Source organism: Eleginops maclovinus, chromosome 19 (genome assembly GCF_036324505.1).
Source record: "Eleginops maclovinus isolate JMC-PN-2008 ecotype Puerto Natales chromosome 19, JC_Emac_rtc_rv5, whole genome shotgun sequence".
In the NCBI taxonomy this organism is placed as follows: domain Eukaryota; kingdom Metazoa; phylum Chordata; class Actinopteri; order Perciformes; family Eleginopidae; genus Eleginops; species Eleginops maclovinus.
The window spans coordinates 14,948,604-14,970,902 of record NC_086367.1 but is presented as its reverse complement, the minus strand read 5'-3'; the positions used below and the strand labels follow the sequence as shown (position 1 = coordinate 14,970,902).

At 39.7% G+C, this 22,299-nt stretch overlaps 1 protein-coding gene across 3 annotated transcripts; it reads right to left on the bottom strand.

The window, feature by feature from the left end:
* Positions 1-3,872: 3,872 nt before the first annotated feature.
* On the bottom strand, positions 3,873-20,106 carry ppp2r5ca (protein phosphatase 2, regulatory subunit B', gamma a). Of its 3 annotated transcripts, none has more exons than XM_063908580.1 (14): positions 19,899-20,106; positions 14,896-15,095; positions 13,065-13,175; positions 12,696-12,788; positions 12,456-12,586; positions 12,301-12,360; positions 12,060-12,168; positions 11,717-11,770; positions 11,368-11,538; positions 10,625-10,752; positions 9,802-9,903; positions 9,560-9,632; positions 7,801-7,917; positions 3,873-6,406 (listed from the first exon to the last, which is right to left on the bottom strand). In XM_063908580.1, the coding sequence occupies exons 1-14, from the start codon at positions 19,990-19,992 to the stop codon at positions 6,272-6,274; spliced, it is 1,578 nt and encodes a 525-aa protein (XP_063764650.1). In that variant the 5' UTR covers positions 19,993-20,106; the 3' UTR covers positions 3,873-6,271. The 3 variants fall into 3 exon arrangements, with proteins under 3 accessions (XP_063764650.1, XP_063764652.1, XP_063764651.1); XM_063908582.1 differs by having other exon boundaries at positions 7,801-7,882; XM_063908581.1 differs by lacking the exon at positions 7,801-7,917.
* Positions 20,107-22,299: the final 2,193 nt, after the last annotated feature.

The window sequence follows — 22,299 nt, the reverse complement described above, 5'->3', positions numbered from 1 at the left end:
AACAGTCAATTATACAAATAATTATACGTATGGTAGTATGCCATTTTTATGGACCTTTTTTTTCTCTACCACAAATCTTCCTGTGTTCTGCATAGTGGCGAACATTACCAGTAAATCAAGAAGAACATATCTCCTTTTATTTGCAAAACCCATTGAAATGTGTATGCAAAAAAAAAAAGGTGGATTGAACTACAGTTTTTTGAATGTGCCTCTTAAAATGAGCTGGGTTTCCAGGCAGCTCTAAATAAGAACAGGTGAACCCAGGTGAATAAGGCTTATCTGCAAATCAGATGGACAGACAGGCAGACAGAAACACAGACAGACAGACAATGCAACATTTTCTCTGTGTTCCAGATGGTGGCAGGTTTTCCTTCCAGCAGTCTGTCAGACTTGGCTCGGAGCCACCTGTGAGTCAGGTAGGGCAAGTGAGGACAGCTTGGCAACAAAAAACTGCGATACCCAAGCCGGAGATGCTGTGGGATTTGAGAAAGCAGCTCTGACCTGGATCAGTAAGAAGTCATTTTGGCATTTGTTTGTATTTCCAGACTAGTTACACACATACAACAAGAACGGCTAATTTAATGAAGCTAAAGTAGCATTTTCATTGTTTTTTTTTTTTGTCTATTCATGCTTTTGGCACTTATACCTTTACAGTCTTTCAATCCTTTCAAAACAAAAATGTGGTCTGTTACTTAAATCTCATTGCCCTCAGTAGGAATTAGATGTCATATAAATGACAAACATGTTGGAGTCACACTGGCAGATTCCCAAATTGACATATCTAGTGATGGTGTGGCCTTATTAGTAATATAGCTGTCAAAAGAAAACAAACTTCACATAAACCACTGAGCATTTGAGTTTAATGGCCACTCATATGTAGTGATGCAGTCTCTCTGTTTAAGCTACCTGTCAGTGATAGTGCTTAATAGGTCCCAAATATAAACACTTAAAGAAGTAAGGAAACAGAATGATATGCTGTCTGCAAGATCACTTTGGGTCATGGTTAATGTGCGGAGAGATGGAGAGGCTGAAATTACTTTGATAATCTTTCATCATCACCGAGGTCACAGCACATTAAAGCCTTTTACTCAGAGCAGAACGACTGCTGCACTACAACACCTGATCCCCACCAGGCAGCAAAAAAAGTGTTGTAAAAACAAATGTTGCACTACGTTAGCTCTGAAAACGTTAGTGTTAATATTGTTATTATTTCTTTCATATTATAGATGTTTACTATTGTTTAAATATTGTTCTTACTGAATAAGGTAAAGAAAGTGTGACTGGATAGGAGGGTGAGGAGGATGTGAAATAAGCCGATGTCATGCTCAGATTACTAGTGGAGGTGCAGAAAGAGACTAGGAGGCTCAGGTTGCTGGTATAGCAATACGATTGGTGTCAAATATGCAGGAACCAGAAGTAAACGATAGAGGATAACCACAAAATGTAACACAAAAGGATAATTAATTAAACTAATAGTAATTTCACTGCTACCCAGATGTGTATATATTCACCAATAGCCAAAGACTCTCTGAGAATGGAGCACATCGAGTTCTTCTCGGTACCTACAGATGTGCTGTAATTAATAGCAGAGCTCAAAAGAGAAACTTTGTAAAACTTTGTATTAACACTTCATCACAAGACAAATACAAAACAATGACATACATATGATTAGAGCATGTTAGCTGTTATATTAACAAACTTCACTCTGATAAACAACCATGCTATTGTTATAACCAGAGTCAGGAAAGCAAATAAACTTGTAGCTCTAAGGCTAAATCTATCAAGTTCATCATTTAGTAACTGTCGAAAGCTAGTTTTGCATGTTTGGCTGTGTATTGGATAGACAACAGTATGTTTCCTCACAACAGGCCACAGGGAGCCACGATGGTAACTGTTGTGGCCTAGTTTGGATATGGTGTTTTTGAAACAAGATTTTGTTTGCATGACACAGCAGTCACAAACCCAAACGCTATCTTTCTGTGATAGGAGGCAAAGAAAAGGGCATAGTTTGTTTAAAAAAAGAAGAGTTTTCTTTATGTATATAACTGAATTAATTTTAGAGGGTAAAAGATGATACCAATTGTCGATTTATTCATGGTTTTGCAGACACTTGTTGCTGACATTTGTTGTGCTGCATGAGGACATCTCACAGGACTAAACATGTTCAAATACCATCAAAGTTTGGTTGTCCCTCCCTCCGTTACCTTCTATTGAAGCGGAAGAGAGTGTGGAAACACTTGTGCTTCAGGCCAACTGTGTATTTTAGGGTTATTTATGTCAGCAGTGTCAGCTTAGGACAAGGCAACAGATCTTTTTGGATCAGAAATGTCTCTGGGAAAAAAGTAAAGTCTAGTTTCCGTGAAACCCGCCCCTTCCTAAAAACAAACACTTGTTTACAATTGGCTCTCCGCTCACCAATCCTTCGTGACTCGTGACTTCTCCTTCACCTTGTGTGACATCTAGTTTTAATTCTCTCTCCGAATTGGGAGTTAAGCTACTACAGCCAACTGTTACCGATGTACAAGGGCAATGCCATCGAAACAAAGTAACTCTCATTACTGAACCAGGGTGTAATCCATAAAACACATGCAACAAAAAGAGGATGACCCTTTTGTTGGTTCCTTCTGGGAAAAACCTAATTCTTCTTCGCTATCCATAAAGAAGCTTTGCACACTTAAATCACTTCCTCAAGTCAAATCTGTTTATTGCAAGATCATCTATTTTAATTATTTGGAACTCTATTAAATTGTTTCATGGAAATGAAAAGCTCTCCTGATGCCTGCAATTAGCAGCAGCATTTCTATCATTTGTAGGCCATTGACTGAACTCAAATCTATGGCTTCAGCTAATAATTATTGTCAGTTGAAGGCCAATCCATAAGATATTTCGGTTACTCTCATATCTAACGAAAACAAAAAACAGCAATATGTCCTATTTAAGATGGCCTAACCAGGGAAATGTTGTTTTATACATTAACTTAAGGCACATTAATCTTTAAGACTATAGTCACAGGGAAAATGTTATTTAAAAAAACGTAGTATTAAGGAAGACTCTGTGAAACAGTATACAATTCATACTCAAGAGTCAAGGAAAACACGTAATGTCCCAGTACTATTGTGCTCCCCAAATACAGACAATAAAAAAGATATGTACATTTAAATTGATGGATAAAGTTGCGTTTAAGAGACAGATGATATCACTGGACCTTTGTGTTGGTCTGTTTATAATTACTTCGTCAGAGGAACCGTTCCAGACACTAGGGGATGGCAACATATTGGAGTTTCTTGTTTAGTTTCTCAAGACAATTGTTTACTATGAACACTGATGACAAACATATGTCCTAAACCACAGGACCACAGGCTCACTATATTGAATCTATTGAAATTATTTTATAGAAAAGTTGGGTTGCAGTCACAGAAGACTTTTACATTTCAGGGTGAAGCCAGAAATAAGTGAGACAGACATGGTCATTGCGGTGTATGTGATTGTGTTTAGTTTAGCGCTTGTTGAGATATGGATAATTGTATTGCTGAATGCAGTCAGTGATGGGATAGTTGAGACATGAGAGATAAATGCTTGACGTGTATAGATGTTATTTTTTTGCATTTCGATAATAGACCTCTGAATGTAAAATATGTTTCAGTAATATGGCTCCCCCTTGTGGTCACAGCAGCGCCCGACCAACATGGCATCTTGATGGTGGCATTAAACAAATAAAAAGAATACCCTCATTGCAAACAAGTCTTAGTACTTGTGTTTCAGCAAATAGGCTGTACTTTATACACTACAGTATCCAAGCATGTGTCAAAATAGGACTTTAAGATGTGCCCTTCCACTCAAGTAAAGCCAAAATGGATGCATAGTTGAAAATATATATTCAAATAATCTCTTTATTTATACTATATAGTTGTACACCACTAAAGACAGTGATAGGAGCACACAACGGGCATGAACATTTGTCAGTTATATAGAGGAAGGAGGAAACTTTGCAGATTTGATAATAATAAAAATAAGAACATTTTCCAAATCCTTGTGTGGCTGAAAGTACATTCAAAAACAAGAAGAGGAGAAATAAGACGGTATGTGCCAGATTGACTTCTTTCACTTGCTATTGATGTTTTATTCTGTACAGAGGGACAATTTGTACAAAATTAATCTAGATATATAACACTACATGAAACAAGGTAAATCATATATACAATATTAAATGAATCATATAGTACAGGTCACATACAAAAGGACACTTTAAGTTATCATGTTTTGGAAATTATATGTGAAATTAAAAGATCTGCAAAGATCCTGCAGAAAGAGAACAAGCCACCAAATCATTTTTAAATCATCTCGTTATCACGGCCGACTTGTTTTTCTGCACTCGCCTCAAACACCTCTTGACTCAAACTCATAAAACACCTCTCCCAGCAAGCAGGACTGTTTCATAAATGCAATGACCTCGACAACAGAAATCAGTTTGGTGAATGGCATTCCTCCAGGGTAAAAGGTACATGTTTAACATGGTAGTTTTAATTTACATCTTTTTGCATTCAAGCAAATACAGTATTAATACAGTTAACAAGCCAAGTCACAATGTCAGTTTTATTTTCAGCATCTGGCATTTTTGTGGCCATTTGATACCAGTCTGTTTCAGCATGTGGGCATCCTGAATGGCCAGAACAAAAAAAATCCAAAGACCTGACATCCACGCTACTTAACCTCCAGAGACAAGACAAAGAAATACAACACATCAAATATGAAGAAATCTAGCAGACCTCCTTAGTTGAAACAATGGTACTGACTGAAAGATATCTTCCCAACCTCTACACAGCTTCCTCACTGAAAGGGATACAACACAACCTGCACACCAGACAACTGAAACTAGGAATGGTTTTCTGGTAGCTTTCATCAAGTGTATTATTCATTTAATGTCATTATGTTAATAGCTACTGAGGTTACCAGATCTTATTTTTTATAATAAATTAACTTCTATTTTTAATTAGAACATTACAAATCTTTATGGCACAGTACCAATACACCTCCATGCTTTAAAAAAGAAGCACAATGAGCAAAGGTCCTAACTTTCTTTCCCAAGTGTGTGGTGTTTTTAGGTGTAGAGAAAGTACAGATCTGTGCCCCCTCTTCCATTCAACAAAACACATCCCCAATTATATTTCCTTTACAAAGATAATCCTCACGATTCATTTTACAGTGTGTGTGTGTGTGGCTCTCCTTGCTACATCCAAGCTCTGGATATTGCTCCTGCAACTTTAGGTAGTAAATACAAACAGCTTTCACTCAGGTTCCTCCTCATCTGTCCAACTCTAAAACAGTAAGTACCATTGTTTGAACTGTATATTCATTACTATGGTCTGGTATTCAAATATTGCCAATGAACATAAGGAAGCAAGCATATCAAAGAGCGGCATATGGCACAAAACAATAAAATGGAAAGAGTCAGATGTCCACAGGACAACTTCCTCTCTCTTCGCCTCCTTTCCTGGACATTGCAAGGCTAAGGACGAGCCTCAGTTTGGTCTGGCGCGCTATACTAAAAACAAAAACTCTTCTAAACACCAGTGACCAAAAACAAAGGCAGGTGTTCCTGTTAAAGTCACAGATAAAAACATGAAAACAAACAAAAAGAACACAACAGTCTTGGCACTGACAAGATGTCTGTTAGATTTAGCAAAAAAGAAAAAAAACGCACAACGGATGACGGGAAAGTATTGTCTTTCATCTGACCAACAGGGTCTGTTTTTGTTCCCTTTGACGGAAAAACGAAAAACCAAGCACAGACCAAGAGACGATCCTTAGACAGTGAGTCAGTCAGTTCCTATGTTTCCACATCCAATCCATTGTGTTTGCAAGAAGGAATGAAGGAACCAGCATTTCGGCATCCGTACTCCCAGGTTCCACATTTACAGTGACCCACAGGGGGAGGGAAGGACAAAGGAAGGTAATCGAAGGGGGGGGGGGGGATAATCAGAACGTAAATGTGGCAAGGGCTAAAAGACACAACAAACACACTCCCACTCTTCTCCAAATAAAGACAAAAACCTGAGAAAGCAGAAATCTGAGGGAAGAAGAAACAGGGCTTCTGCACTTGGGCAGCAGGAATGGAGGAGAACTGAGGATTCTGGGTAAACTGGTGGTGGGAGGAGGGAGGGAGAGCCCAACATGGGTCGCCAGTGTAATTCTGGCACCTGGGCAAAGAAGATGTCCATGGCTGTCGAGGGTAAAGGGGGCAGTTGAACAGAGAGCCGGCAGGTGGCGGGACCTAGAGTCCATCATGGGTGGTCAACATGTCATCAGCTCTGCGGTGGGACTCCAAGGCTTTTGTGGTGTAGATATCCTGAGGCAACTCAGATTTTCGTCGCACCATAGGCCGCTCTTTCCGCTGGTCATGCTGCAACTGTCGGATTGAGCGAGACAAGAGCAGAAAGTTAGGCCTAATCATAACCCCTCACATTCTCATTTCCATGTCATATCCTCTCTGTTCTGATCATATCGCTGAGATGAGGCAAGACAGCATGAGCACAACATTTAATTTACAGAGGAAAATTAATTAACAGGGAGACCAGGACTAACTGTATAACTGGCTTACTGATGCCGAGTTGACATGTACACAGGTATTTATTCATTTATGAGTTTTATCCTTTTGTCAGCGTCTCCACGATACTGATTTCTTTCTCCTGACTCCATCTTTGTTTTGACTAACTTCCTGCCAAGCCCAATGGCTTTACCCATGGCCACGACTGCACAAGAAAAAGCGCAGCATCATTTAGTGGATTGAAAAAGCAATTGTTAGCAGAAATCTGGATTTGCAACATCAATAGTTTCTATAATAAAATAGCGATACTTGATGTCGGTGTATCAATACAATATCGCCACTAAAGTATCGCGATACTATGCTGTATCGATTGTTTCCCCCACCCCTAACAAACAACCACTAGATATGGACCTTTTGAAAACAAATAAAATCCAGGTTGAGGATTTGACTATTTCATTGATGTTAAAAATATTTCTTATTTTAGATTGGAGGAAAAATCCTGTTCTCATAAATACCAGTGTACATGTCCAGGCCAGAGCCCCCCATAGCTAGACAATGATGTTATAACTATAACAACAACAACAACAACAACAGTGATTTAAATATATAGACAGTTATACAGCCCTAATGTGTTCAATATAAAATAAACAAGATAAAATATGATATGAATAAATTAAAATATCAACTATGAGTACTATTAAATAAGTGCGTTTTTATTTAACTTATTTTATTAAATAATTTATCCAGGCTGTTTTATTTCATAATGCATTTTTTTTACAAAAGCACTTTAACCACTTTTTATAAATTCAGGTTTTTTTTTTAATACGTTTATTACATAATGGCATCTCACAAAAACTGATTTGAGTTTGAATAATTGTATTATTATTAGTAGTAGTTAATTCATTTTTACAAAACCTATTCATCTTGTTATTTAGTTCATTATATTGAACACTTCGGGGCTCCATATTACTGAGACAACATGCAACAGGAAGCACACGATTCAAAATAAAAAGCTTTTGATTCCGGGGTTTAGTCCATTGCCGGCCAGTTTATGCATTTAGTGTAAGAATTAAGTTAAAAAAAAAGGGAAGAAACAAAAAGAAACAAACCAACTTCAATTTATACAGGAATTATACAGCAATGATTACTCTATGGAAATGTCATTCTTAGACTTTGCAAGCTTTGGCAACACACACGCCTATCTAAGGGATTATAAGAGGGGAGGTGAATAGAGACAGAGAGTAAGTCAGGTTTACCTGAATCGCGCCCTCCTCAACTGTCTTTTTTAACCTCTGAACATCTTCTATCAAAGGGACATCCGTCTCCATTGCTACAGGACTATTGAGGTCAGAGGAATCAACATACATAAAGAACTATGTTGAAAAGAAAGAGAAACAAAAACAAAAACACAAAAGGATGGAGAAAAGACTTTCAGTCGCATGCAAAGAAGAATGAATCAAGAGGCTCTGAACTGATTAAAAGAAGCCGATCTACTCTAGGTGAGGTGTAGAGTTAAAAGGATTTTTAATACTGATTTATTAAGATTATGTGTTGATTTTGAAAAAGCAACTGTGTGGAAAATGTTTAAATTATCATGGCTTGGGATGCTAGAATCAATTCAATCAAGGACTAAATCGAACTTAAGATTTTGTGGAACATTAATGCTGCTTTACAGATCTGTTTGGATTTAACACAAATATTTTGTTATACTTAAAGAAAGAAGGAGTAGTTAAAATATTGGGAAACAAGGAAAGACTACAAAGAGCAGTGCTCCGTCTAACGATTACAAAAACCAGCGCCTTCATAACATTGTGGTTAAGACATTAAATAGGAAGTGTTTAATCTATACAAAACAAAACGGTATAAACATAAATTGTTGTTTGACAGCGGGTTTAAGTGCCGGGGTATTTCTGGCTGGGCACACTGACTTCCTAAAGTTTCCACTGGTTGACAAGAAGACGCCGGGGAAGTTACTGTACCTAGCCAAGAATAAGGATTAAATAGGACAGAACCTGGCTAGTTTTTCCCAGTTACCAGTCTTGGGGTTAAGCTATGCTAACCCAGCTGGCTGTAACTTCAATTTATCAGGATGTGGATGAAGTGAATCTTTTCACCCAAAAGAAAGTGAATAAGCATATTGACTAAAACTCTTCCTTAAATGTCAAACACTGAAGTAATATTGTACTTTAGTGGGATTTCTAGATTCAGATTTTGGGAGGGGACAGTGTTTGTTTGAACAAGAATACTCTTTAAATGTATTGACACACTTCTTCAGAGAACATTTTAGAGCGCAATGATTCAAGCATTCACCACAACTACGAACATTCTGAGACTACGACCACTTATCAAGTTCTTTCCATCTTTAGCAGTGTAATTTGGAAAAACATTAAGTCTAGTATGAACAAATGAAGTCCTTAAAGGGTTAGTTTGGTTTTGAGGTAGGGTTGTATGCACTTATCCCTAGTCTGTGTATTCCCTACAGTAAATAGTGTTCGGCACAGAGAAGCAGGAATGGCTATGTGCAGGGAGGCTAAGCTACAGTTTGTACGGCTGTAGAAGGTAACCCAAAAAAATGGTTTCATGCACCCGAAAAAGCCTTTGTAGAACTTTAAGTGGATGCTATATCTGTAATATTTTCCTTTTCAACGGTAGGGCAACTAAACTCCCATAAACAGTCACTTTGCAAGGAAAGTGGTGTCTTTCTGATCCCCCTTCCACAGCAGGACAATGCTTAGCTTCCCTACACATACTCCTGTGCTTCCCAAAACTAGGGGCATGCCGACTGCCTTTACTGTAGGTAATACACAGATAATTACCTCACACAGCCCCCCCTCAAACTATGTGAACTATCCCTTTAATGGGATAAGATGGAAGGGGAACTACAATTCAACAACATAACTGGCTTACAGAAAACACAAGACACTTATTTCATGAATATATGTGCTACACACTCACACACACTGGGGTAGAAAGGGGAAAAACAGGTGAGGTTAAAGGATGGCACACAATGCTCACCTGTGGATTTGACTTGGCGAGGTTCTCAATCTTAATCCAAGCCTCCTCACGTTCTTTAGACTTTGCCTTCTCTCTGTTGAACAAAGCACCAGACCTCGGGTCATTAATCTGCTCCACTGCACTGATAAATGTGATACCCAGCACTCATTAAGCGCCGGTATTCAGACTGATTGCAATTCTGTGTCACTCAGACATTATTGTTGAACAAGAGATTAACTGAGAGGAGAGTCTGCGGTGCCTACTTGTTTTTCTCAGCCCTGAACTGCTGTGTGCAATCATCGAAGAGCTTCTGATTCATCTCCATGAAGAGCTTCAGAGCGTTGTAGATGAGGCCGTGGATGGTCCTGTGAACACACAAGAAACAGTCGGTCACGAGTCCAATGCAAACACACGAAACATTACTGTAAAGCCCAATTTTGTCCCTCCGAACAACATATTGTCTGAAATGTAAAATGAAATCAAAAAGAATGTGGTCTGACACTTGGCGAAAAGCTAGAGCTCCTGACAATTACTACCTGACGTAATGATGACAATATAATTAAAGCACCAGTGGCTGATCGTGACACTTTTAATCCTACTTTATTTTAACCGTAAAGCAGAAATCTTCAAATGTCTTTTCCACCGAACAGTCTGAAACTTTACCGATACTTAGTATACAATGATATTTAAATGTGGGTTATAAATGCACTTTGTTTCGCTCAATGGTTTAATAGATTACAAAAATCAGAATACTTTTTAATTACATGTTCAGTTATATATTCAGTTTATTAAATAAATAAGTCAATGAAAGTCATTTGTTATGCACTAAATGCAGCAAACTTATGTACAAATATGTGACTTTTAGCAATATATTGAATTAAAAATATCATATAATACATCTAGTGAAGTGTTTAATTGATGTGCAGGAGGAGAGCACGTTCTGTGACCAAGCTGAAATTTCTCCACACACTTGAGAGTTATCACTTATGTGATCGGTTGTGTCACACTGGTGTCACATGCAGTGTGAAGTACTTTTAAGGACTGTGTGTGTGTGTGTGTGTGTACAACCAACGTTTGACATCTTACTTGTTCCAGTGGGTCTTGGAGTTGCGGTACAGAGCCGGGAACATGATCGGCAGGATCTTCGCTGCGTTGTCGCTGATCAGACTCATGATGTACTCGTTGTTCCAGTAGTAAAGAGCTCTCTCTGCCACCTACACAAAAAACCTCAGTCAGGCTGACATACACTGACAGCCAGCGTCACATCGGAGGAATTTATTTCCTGATAAAATTGTCATTGCTCATCAGCTACATGAAAGCAGTGTCATTTCCCTACCGAAAACTATGACTCATATAGGTCCATGACTAAGACGAGACAATGAGCGAGCATCCTTAAACAGTAACTTTGACTATCAACATGTTCTATTGTTAAAAAGAAAAAAGTGACAATACTAAAATATACATTAAATCAACTTTACCTAAATATATATAAAGACAATATTAAAAAAGGGGGATATACTATAAACTATTTTTAAAGCAGCTTTTCAGTTTTCAGTGCTAAACATGCCATGCAATGACGACAGCAGCAGCACACAATTAGCAAAGTCATGAGGGCTCTAAGTAATTTACTCAAGTTAAAGTTAACATTAGGGCTATAGAGAAAGAAAAGAATAAAATGTCAACTGACTAAAATTGAATAACGTATGATTTAAATGCCAAGACTTATTAAATTAACACTTGACGTAACACAGAAGGTGAACTAAACATAATTAAAATTAACTAGGACATTTTACACAGAACTGAGACTCATTAAAGAACACAAACAGTACCTGGAAGTGCGGGCTGGACACACACTTGGCCAGCTGTCTGAAGAGAGGCTCCTGCACTTTGACAAACTCAGAGGGCTCAATGACGTCCAGGATCTCCTCCAGCTCGTTGAGAAACATCACCTCCTTGGGACTGTGAGTCTTTGGCCAGTACTTTAATAGAGCCATTACCACCTGTAGGGATGATATAGACCGATAAATACGGTGTTGAATAACTGAGAAGGGAGGATAAGCAGTAAAACATCAATAAACTGTACACTGTATTCATTTAGAAAATCATAATCTAGGACAAACACCACCTTCATATTTAAAGAAATGATCAATTACTCAACCATGTTTTCATTTGACATACCGGCTCAGTTAGAGTGCTGTCCTTTTCCAAAAACTGCACCACGCAGTAGGCCAGCTAGAAAATGACAAATACAAATAAGTAAACTAAAAAGCTACAACAGAAACATAGATAACCGAGGGACAGCCAAGCTCCGACATGCAACATCAGTTTTTTACTACAACACTTGCAAAATGACTTGCTGCTTTCATGAAAAGATCACAGTGTACTCTAAGCAGGTTTGGACAAGAATATTGAAAAAAAAATGTGGGGGGGGAAATAATTATTTTGGCGTGTCTCGCTTTCCATTCACGAGAAAAAAACTAATCACACTTCTCATGAATCATTTTGTGCTCAACAAACTCACCTGTGGATGGTAGACACTGAGTGATTTGACTTTGTGTAGAGGCAATAAAACCTTCAACAGGAAAATCTTGTGCTCTTCTTTTAGTGGTAAGGCAAATCCATTGATTATGCTGTGAGAGAAACACAAAAGTACTATCAGAACACCTGACAAGTAGTAGTAGTAGTAAGTTCCCTATTGTAGAGGGGAAATTACATTTCAGCTTTATTCAACAAAAGCCTAATATCACAGCAACGGGCCGTACCTTCCAAGTATTTCCAGTAGTTCAGCTATACCGTTATGGTGCTCCGTCTCATAGATAAACCTGTAGGGACAAACAAAACCAATGATTCAAATATTGACTATCCACCTGGGTAAATATGTTTTTTTAAAAGGGAGCAGAGGGAGTCCTGCACTGACCTATAGAAAATGTTATTGATCTGTTTTCTGATGTACGCCCTCAGCCCCAGGAACTTTCCATAGATCCTGTGCAGGGTGGTTTTGAGGAAGTCTCTCTCTCTGGGATCCTCACTGTCAAATAGATCTAGGAGCTACATTGCAAAGGAAGTGACATGTTACCATAATGAGAGTCACCATGCAAAGAGTGCTTTGCTATTGTGGATTTTTCCTCTGTGCGGTCAGAGTAGTTTTACTTCTTACCTGCATAACAAATTTCTGGTCGATGTATTTCTTCGCTATGTTAGGCTGAAAGTCGGGCGATTCTAGAAACCTAAGGAAAAACTCATAGACGAGCTGCAACCGAGACAAGAAAACAACAATGAGAGGAATGAATGCTGTGGCGGAATTCCAGCAAAATGGGTCATAATGGTCTGAGTAGGTGAAAGTTGAGGCAATTCCAAACCAAAGTAGAGCAAACTGCACATTTCAAATCAGATAGACAAAATTCTACTTCATAATTGCACACTTTAGTCATGCTGGGAGGCTCTTCCGGGTTAAGAATTACTTTATTTTGTTTTTTAAACCTCTCGCTGTTTTTTTAACAGTTGAGTCGATGATTTAAATGTCAACCTGGAGGTGTGGCCATGCAGCTTCAAGTGTTGGCTCGTCTTCCTCTGGATCAAACTCCGCTCCAGTGGGGTTGGACGATGGAGGCAATGTCCTGAACATGTTCACTGCAAACTGGAAGAGAAGAGAAAACAATATTGAAAATGAAAAGTTAACTTCCGCTTGTTGTTTTGATAAGCCATGTTGTGACCACCACGATGCCAATAGCTGTACCCAGAATAGGATATGACTGATTTTCAAAAACACACAAGACCTGGACTTCCTGTCAGAAGTTTCCCACTCTTGAATGTTTCCCATCATGAGATATAAACCAAAAAGTGAAACCACACGATTATCCCGCATCATTTTCCTTACGTTTTGAAGCATTTCAGTGCACAATGTACAGAGATATGTTGCGTACGTGTTTTCATAAATGATATGCATTTACAGCATTAAATACAATCAAAGTAACCGCACCTTTGAGTTACTAAGGCCTACAGCACAGCCCCCACATGGTCTGACGCACAGAAAGTTTGCTCAAAAGGTCGATTCTAAATGCCGATGTCATATGGAGGATTACGGCTCATTGATTCAGTTCTTATCGTTTGTGTTAAATGATTAGGAACGCGGGTTATTGCCATGTTTCATGATTCACCTTGGAAATCTGTCAATCAACTCATTGTTTAAAAAAACAGCGAGGACTTGTTATTTCGTTAAAAGTCTGTAACACATTTTAGTGCGTTTGTATCTCATTTCTATCAAGTGTCCCATTTTAGACATTGTAAAATATTTGTTCTTTAGAGGTTCAAGTTAAACTTCGTCCTTGCAACTAGCCTCCGAGGGTTTGGTCCACAATAATCTAAGTGTGTTGTGTTTCTGGTCTCTCACAGTGTCAACTGACTCCCCTGTGGGCTGCTGCTCCCTAGCAGGCAGATCATGGGACAGTGCAGGTGGCCTACTAAAACACTGGGAGCCTTGTTTGAAATATCTACAAGGCTACAAGGTAGATAGACTATCTGAGCTGTGCTGCACTTCAACCCAGAACAGGCTGTGAAGATGACTTTGCATTAAACCGTACAGTGGAAACTTTAAATGGAAAAGTCAAAACTGTGATTATAGCCGTTCTGCAGATGGCTTTGACTGTAGGAAGACAATAGTTTGTATTCCAGTAAAATGCTCTTCCTTTGCCATGTTTGTAGGGTTATTTCTGTATCTCTGCACACCAAGGCTAAGACGGGATGAGCAGAACATCTATCAGGTTTGGTTTGGTTTGATGGGATTCGCTGATGGTGAAGTTTAGTCATAAATCATTAATAAAAAAACAAAAACAAACAACAATTACTTCTGCTGATAAAGTTCACTCAAAAAACTATCATTTGCATATATTCAATCCTTTAGATCATTTCAAGAAGGTAAATGGCATCTTTGGTCAGTTTGGCTTTAACCCACTTTGTTCTTGAAAATAATTGAAAAGGTAATCCTCTGAGCATGTTTGGATGTTTTTGTAAGTGACTGAATAGACGCCAGCTAAGAAAGCCGGCTCTTTTGCCCTAAGCAAGTAGCCCCATCAAAACCTCATCACAACACAGATATAAATGGACATCAGGAAGATGCCCATAAGACATTCATGCCTGTGTTGTGTCTCTGAACAGATGGCTGTATTGTATGATTACACTTGATCAAAGGAAATAAAAAGGAGTTAAAAAGAAAAACCTGATCATAAACCTCAGCTGGAACACCGAGTGATGCTCAGCTCCTACCCGCAGCTACAGCCTGACCTTATTCTTGTCCCAGGTTTCACCCTCATCTCTAGCTTCAACTGCAAACTAACTTAACCTCCTCCTGTGTTACTGACCATGTGCACCACCTCCGGGTAGATGGGCTCTGTGATGACATTCCTGTTGTGGGTGATGTACTCCACCATCTCGCTCAACGCCGCCCGCTTCACTTCCTTCCATTTTAGGTCGCTCAGCGGGTCGGACAGGAAGTCAAAGAGAACGCAGCACTGCCGTAGCTTCTGGATGAAGAGCTTCTCCTGCTCTGCGGGGGCCACATCTGAAGAGACAGAGGGGGGAGAGTAAGGTTTGTGAGTGAAGAAATGAAAGAGTTCAGAGCGTTCAGAAGTCGCAACGCTACACAGTGGTTATGAAAGAAGGTGGTCGAGAAGGAGCCGTGTTTAAAGAGTGAGGGGTCAGAACAAAAATTAGCGGGGTGTAACTGTCAAAGATAAGTTGAAACCAGCAATGGATAGCAAAAGGAATGAGGCATCAAGAGAGAGATGAAGGAAGGCAAATGAGTCACGAAGACTAAAGTGCAGAGGAGAGGATGAAGGATTTGGGAACTAGGTGAATGGTCATAAGTCTAGCCATTTGAAGCACACACTGAAAATATATATTTTTTTTTATAGAGGAGCCGCAGCTATTCAGGTCTGTCATTATATTTGTCCATGGTGGTTTGAGGACTTCCTTATTGCACTTCATTTCCACTTTTCCAGCACTTATGAGCACAGAGCCGTAAACAAACAGAGCCCACACGTCACACATGACAACACAGAGAAGAAAATCCATCTTGGTTTCCCAAAATTCCTTCCTGCTCACGTGGTGCCGTTATAAACACATATAGTGACACCATAATTATATAGTTATGTGACACAACTTTGATGTAGCTTGTTTCTCTTATGTTGTGTTATCTTTGAAAGTCACATTAGAGGACATTCAACACATGCTCTTTAGCTACCCAAATAATCCCTCATTAGAAAGCACCATTTGTTTAAATAATATCCCCATTCACTAGTCTGTCTTTCAATATGAAGCTAGTCGTAATGGTAATCTAACAACTGCTTAGCTTAGCATAAAGACCGGAAATAAGGGCAACAGGTTTGTTTGTTGGTTTGTCAGCAGGATTACGGTGAGTCTACAGACCCAAATATCATGAAACCTGGTGGAAAGGTGTAGAAAGGGCCAGGAAAGAACCCATTACACTTTAGAGCTGATCAGGGGTGGGCACGACATGTTTTTGTTAAGACTGTGGGATGGCAGATGGGCATTTTGTTCTGCATTCCTGTGGTGTGGTTCCTCTGCAGAGACAATCATGTGTGTGGTGATGTACAGTAAGGTGCAAATAAGGCACTTCAAGGCTGCAAATTTCATTCAGAATAACCTCTATACTACAATTTATAGATTATAATAACAGACAAGTGTGTAATCTCAAGTTTCTTCCCTGACTGATTTAAAAGAATTTGAGTACAAGCCTAACCATCGCTGTATTAAAATAGGCAAACACAGGCATGAAGCAGCTGCATGTGACACAGATAAGAGGTCTGTCAGATCAAATGATTTACAATGCACCAATAAAACAAGACTTCAATGTGATCCGTTTGCTAGAATCATATTTAGGCTTTCATAAGGGTTTCTCTACTGGTAACCATGTTCTCTATTGGGAGTAGTAATAGGAATCCCTGCCTACACAGCACATACACCTGCAGTAGCTTTACATTAAGATTGTGCAACTGTTCTTATGAAAATCAAATCCCAATGATGTGGGGAAGTGCAGTGTGCAAAATCAAATAATCCTTACATGAAGCTGCTCTGTTCTATACCCCGTAATTACTCATCAGTAAAGGGTGTGGCATCCACAATGGGCTTGCACGAAGGCTGTGTCTGCACATGAATGAGGACGTCGGCGGCATGGGTGAATGGAATTTGATGACATACGTACAGGGAATATACATAAAAGGGAAACATAATAGAAGAATCCCATTTGTTTTCATGACTGTGCGGTAACCTGTAGGCAGGACACTTCCAATTACAGAGATAAGAAAATGATGCTGTGAGACAAATTATGATTTATGAATGTGGCACACGGGTTCCAACAAGGAAACAATTATTAATAATAACTATTTGTTGAAGGGAAACAGAGCACTGCAAACATACTAAATGAATGCAGGAACTTCCGTCTTGTTTCATTTGAATATAGGTAAGTAATGAGCAAATAATAACAAACGAATGCAGGTGTGTAATAAGAAGGAGAACAGTGCTGGAGAAACTTGATAAAGAGGGGAAAATAAGCAGGTAAAGTTTACTCATGCCCCAATTCGATGAATGTACACAAAGCGACAGAGGCCAGAGAAGGCCACACACACACACGCTTGACATTCTTGCAAATAGGCAGATTCTAGGTAAGGAGAAAGATATCCTATTCAGACATAATGGAGACTTGGCGCGCACACATACACACACACACTGCAGTGTCAGTTTCAAGTCGGCCAATTTATCTTGATGACAGTGAGAGGTTGGGAATTCCAGAGGAGAGGGTAAGTGTGTGCGTGTGTCATTATCGGCCATTTCCATGAAGATTTGGCGGCTAAACGCCCTGTCACTGTCACACACAGCAAAAACACTACCAGTGCCAGCTCGCCTGACACATAAGAGATTGATGTTCATTCCACACATTTACCATTATTATAATTGTCTCTAAAGTGACACGCGCATTAGAACGACGCCTGCTAGGTCAGCTGAGGTGCATCAGTTTCAACCCTTATAGAAACATATCGTTGCAATTACTCATTAGTGTTCATTCCCATTTGCTAACACTCTTTCGCACAAGTTTTGCACTGGTTGAACTGGGACATGGAGCTGCACTGGAATGTGTTTCCATGCCTTGCACCCCTGACCTGTCGGACTTACGTTGCTCCTATTACATAAGTCTGTCTGCTTGCTTTATGAAGTTTCTGTTCTGCTAAAATATCAAGCAGGTTGTTGTATAACAGATAAAAGACCCAGTGTTGTGATCCCAAAATTGATCTTACCCACAATGTGAGGACTATTAATGGAGCGAATAGAAGCCTTAGGAGGGGGACAAGCATGTGCGTGCAACACACACATGCGTTTCTTGTCTTGTGAAGAACAGAGAGAGATTTATCTTAATGCCCCCCCCCCATTCAAAACAAAGATAACATAACTGGAGTCACATTGATACAACAGTTTCTATTTTTTCTCTAAAATGGGTCAAATGAACAGCTGCCAGTCGGTTAGGACTGGTTTGGCATTCTGCTTTATCGACGGCATGTTATGATCAATGTAAACATTGACTGATTACTATTTATATCCATGTACAGGCACAGTGTGCTGCAGTTTAAAAATCATATGAGCAACTAGGTTGGCCCCATTCATGCATTGCAGTTTTGGCTGCTTTTCCAGCAACATATGAGAATGCATCCAGGTAACACAGGTATAAACCTTCCATGAATCGTGTGTAGTTTGAAAATAGTTCAAAATATGAATCATAGACACAGTCATGCCTGCAATTCGGAGCTCCCTTGTGACTGACAATGGCAACAAAAAGCTTTGCTGTGCCGGTTATTAAAAATGATGCTCTGCATTTAAGAGAAACAGACAGGCAGCAATTGAGATTCAAAGGCCCGGTTCACACTGTTCACACAGATAATTTGTCTCCTAAAATGTCTGATAGGATGAACATGGGTCTAAAAGCAGGCATGAGTGCATTTAAAACAAACTGAGGGAAATGTAGGGGTGTGAAGTCTGAAAGGTGGCCAGGGATTAATTTGTCTAAATAGGTAGTGCAGTAGGAATGTAAATGCATGCATTAAAGCCTCCTGAGGCAAACTGTGTGATACTGGGCTATATAGATAACATGATCTTATGTTTGTTAAAACGCTGAAGGGCCACCTAATCATTTTGGTGGTTTGTGGAGCTCCAAGCTATACAAATCCATGTGCATACATGTTTTTGGTTAAGTAGTAGTTCCAGTTCCCCTCATCGAAACCAAAGAGGAGTCACTCTAACATGCAGAGGCCAGGTTTCTGTTTCAACCAACCAACTGTGTTTCTGGACACAATCTAGAAAGATCTGGATACAAGACATTTGGTCAGAACAGGGTCAGCATGACAGAGAGACACAAAGAGGGGAAAGAGGCAGAGAGAGAGTGTGATTGTTCATCAACACTGAGTTGTCATTCAAGGCACTGGCCCCTCTGTGGCTCAATAGAGTGTGATCAATAATTGCCTGAGGCTTCATCTAACGCTGGGCTGCACCCGGGTACAGTGCTAACAGGCTGGGCCTTTCAAACATGACTGAGTACATTGTACACACATTAAGAGGCAGAGGACGATGTTTGAATCCTAGAACATTGCTGCTATGGCTGGCTCTTACTGACAGCAGCGTTTTGATGACACAGATATACACATTGGGAGTTTCATGTGTGTAATTTGGAGACAAACGTGCCATAGGTGCCTAAATATTGCTCACAGGGGTAAGGAATGGGAAGATGGAGGTAGGGGCTGCTTGCTGCAGAGCTGTGTCTGTCTACAGCCTACACACTATGACCGATGTGTGCCCAGATGAACTGGAGTGTGACAAAAATGCTGGGCTAGGAAGAGCAGCCAAGACGGGGATGAAGAGCGAAAGGGGGCTGTATCGATTCGTTCTTCCTCAAAGGCTTTACTTGATAATTGCACATGTTAATATGAATCACACAAAAACAGTCAAACACATGAAAAACTAAGGAGAAGACCCTTCCCTATGCTATGACCTCACTTCCTTTGACATCACTAGCTTGGCGGGGGGATGGGCAGAGAGCAGCTAGCTAGTTAAACCAGATTTTTATGTAGCTGCCGTGTCCCAAAGAAATGCACACAACCCATAGGATAACCATTCCCCAGTTCCCGTTTTAAATACAATAAAGCGGCTTTCCACGGCACCGTAACACTGATGCTATCTCAAACGCCTGAATGCTGACTAACAAGCAGTAACCAGTGGAGGGGAACAGCAGCACAGCAACACACAGCTCTCCCCTTAATACCCTAGCACCGTACAGGAGGAATAATATGTCCTTACGTACCTCTGAAGTGCATAAGAGCCACCGGCTGAAAAGGCCCATTGGAATTAGGTGCATCCACAACCATCCTGTCTCCAGATTTATTGCATGTCAACATCTAAACCTCAACCAGGAAGGCGATCCACTCAGGGCGAGAGGCCAGCCTCCATTTTAGCACAAAAGCAGATCAGAAAATGAAGCTCTGCTGCTGGAGGGAACTGGCTAGTTAGTGATGTAAGCAGTGAAGGAGCCAGCTGATTGGCTGAGGTCAGGCTGCTCTGGAGCAATGGAGGCAAAGGCTGCTTGCAGTGAGCGAAGCTGATTGGCTGAGAGGTGCAACGGGGGCGGGACATTCATTGGAATTTTTGGTGTGGCTCCTCCTCCCCACTGACTGGTCGCTGGTGACGCTCTGCGAGGCAGGCCCTGCCACAGATCTTAGATCAGATTGACTTAAATCCTTTCCACCGTTTAACCATTAGCAGGGGTTTCAGCATAATCTGATTTAGGATAAGCAGCTGGAAATAACTTACTCCGAGTGTGCCCAGGGAGAGAGAGGCCCTGGCTGAATCTTCAAAGTCTCTCATTGTTTTCTCCTGTCATCTCTGCTTCGTGCTTTATCATAGGGGGGTGGAGAAGAGGGTCAGAGGGGGCCTCAAATCTTTGGATTCAATGAGGAAGAGGATGATACAAGAAGAAAGCGCAAGAGGGGCTGAGGACAGGCTGAATGTGGACTCAAACACCAGAGCTCTTCAGCAAGGAAAACCAAAGCAATTCGACAGAAATGTGTGTGATTATGCACTACACAAGATGAATGACCATGTAAATGTGTGGCATAGTCATTCTGAATATGAGCAAATAATATTAAGTTGGAGAAAGGATTAGATCCAGTTTCAAAAGACATGAAAGATACTTTACTGGATTTCACAATAGGAACACAATAAAGCTTCAATCAACCGTTTTGTAACATAATAATATATTTTTGAAAGATGGATTTGTGACTCACAATGTTCAGGCAAAGGCAGAATTTGCTGCATTATGTTATTCTGAGTGATGTACAGTGCTTAACTAAATTAGCTGTAAACAGGAAATGAAAGCGAGAGGATAGAAAAATAAATTGCACAGCCACACAGCGCAGGAAACTGCTGCAGCTCAGATCAGCATTTTGCAGCCTGTATGAAAGTTAATATAGGGACTCAAACATCTCTTTATAGTCAAAAAATATATATCATATAAGTTGAATATCATAGTATATATCAAATACACAAAGGTTGTGTATTATTATACTGACCATTATTTCAAGAATCTACACCAAAAAAATCTAACTCCAAGGCAAGAAATGCATATGATCCGCATTTCATCTTTACATAATGAAGCAGCTGTCCTTCTCATGTGATTCATCAGAGGACACACAAAGCAAAACCACATTCCGTAAGTCATGTTTCAATCACTTACTAGTTACACTTTCAAGACATAGATAACAAATATGTGCCTGGATTTTTTTCTCAGCAGTTGTAGTTATAATTTTACTGTGGATTGTGTTTTTCCTCAACAGTTCTTTCTTTTTTCTGGAGGTTAAAAGAGGAGAGAAGATTAGAAGAAGGCCAAGTATATCACTAAGCAATTCTCACTTGGCATTCTCTCACTAAGGGGCCAAAGCCTTTCCAAGAGGTGCCATTACATTCCTCGGTCATGACAACGAGCGCCGGTATTTTCTAAAAGCTGCCACTTACTTCCTATAGAGAGGACAGACTCGATCAAAAATACATGACACAAAACAGTATTCTGATGATGTTCTATATTTTAAGTATACCAAAAGCCAAAATGAAGGCAATATCCAGTATCATTAATGTAGTGTGATGTCATTTCTCTGTTCCATACACCTCCATTGCTGTCCAAAATCAATCCAAAACACATACCATAATAGTCTTTTGAACAAACGCTTTGAAGTATATTTGGGGTCAGGCCCACGCACCCCATCATGATCAGGTAAACACTCACTAATGCACCAAATGTGGATTAATCTGCAGTGGAACATGCTCCCCGTGAATTGTATTATTGTGTTGTTTATTTTTGGGACAGTGCACCATTGAAAATAATTGAATCAGAGTGACATAGAAGCTAATTTTGCATCTGTTATCACTAGGCTGGTAGACAAATAAACAACCACACAACAGTAAAAGAACTACAAAAAAAGACCAAACATAAAAGTCCATTATAGTGACATAATTGCATTATTGACAGATGACAATCTGTTTAAGGCAATTAGTGAGACTTTACAAAAGACAAAATAGTTTGTATGTGTCCATGGTTTAGACTTCCATATCTTTTTTAGGAACAAATGGTATTGCAATTAAGTGCAACAGACAGTAGGTAACGAAGTCAGAAAGTCTTGAGAGTTGGAAGAATATCATCTTGGTTTTTGTGG

Coding starts and splice junctions, on each gene's coding strand:
- ppp2r5ca (XM_063908580.1), bottom strand. CDS start 19,992: ATGTTGACATGCAATAAATCTGGAGACAGGATGGTTGTGGATGCACCT. Junction 10,753..11,367: donor TGTCCAGCCCGCACTTCCAG/GTACTGTTTGTG, acceptor TTTTTTGTGTAG/GTGGCAGAGAGAGCTCTTTA. Junction 7,918..9,559: donor TCGCCAAGTCAAATCCACAG/GTGAGCATTGTG, acceptor TTTTCAACATAG/TTCTTTATGTATGTTGATTC.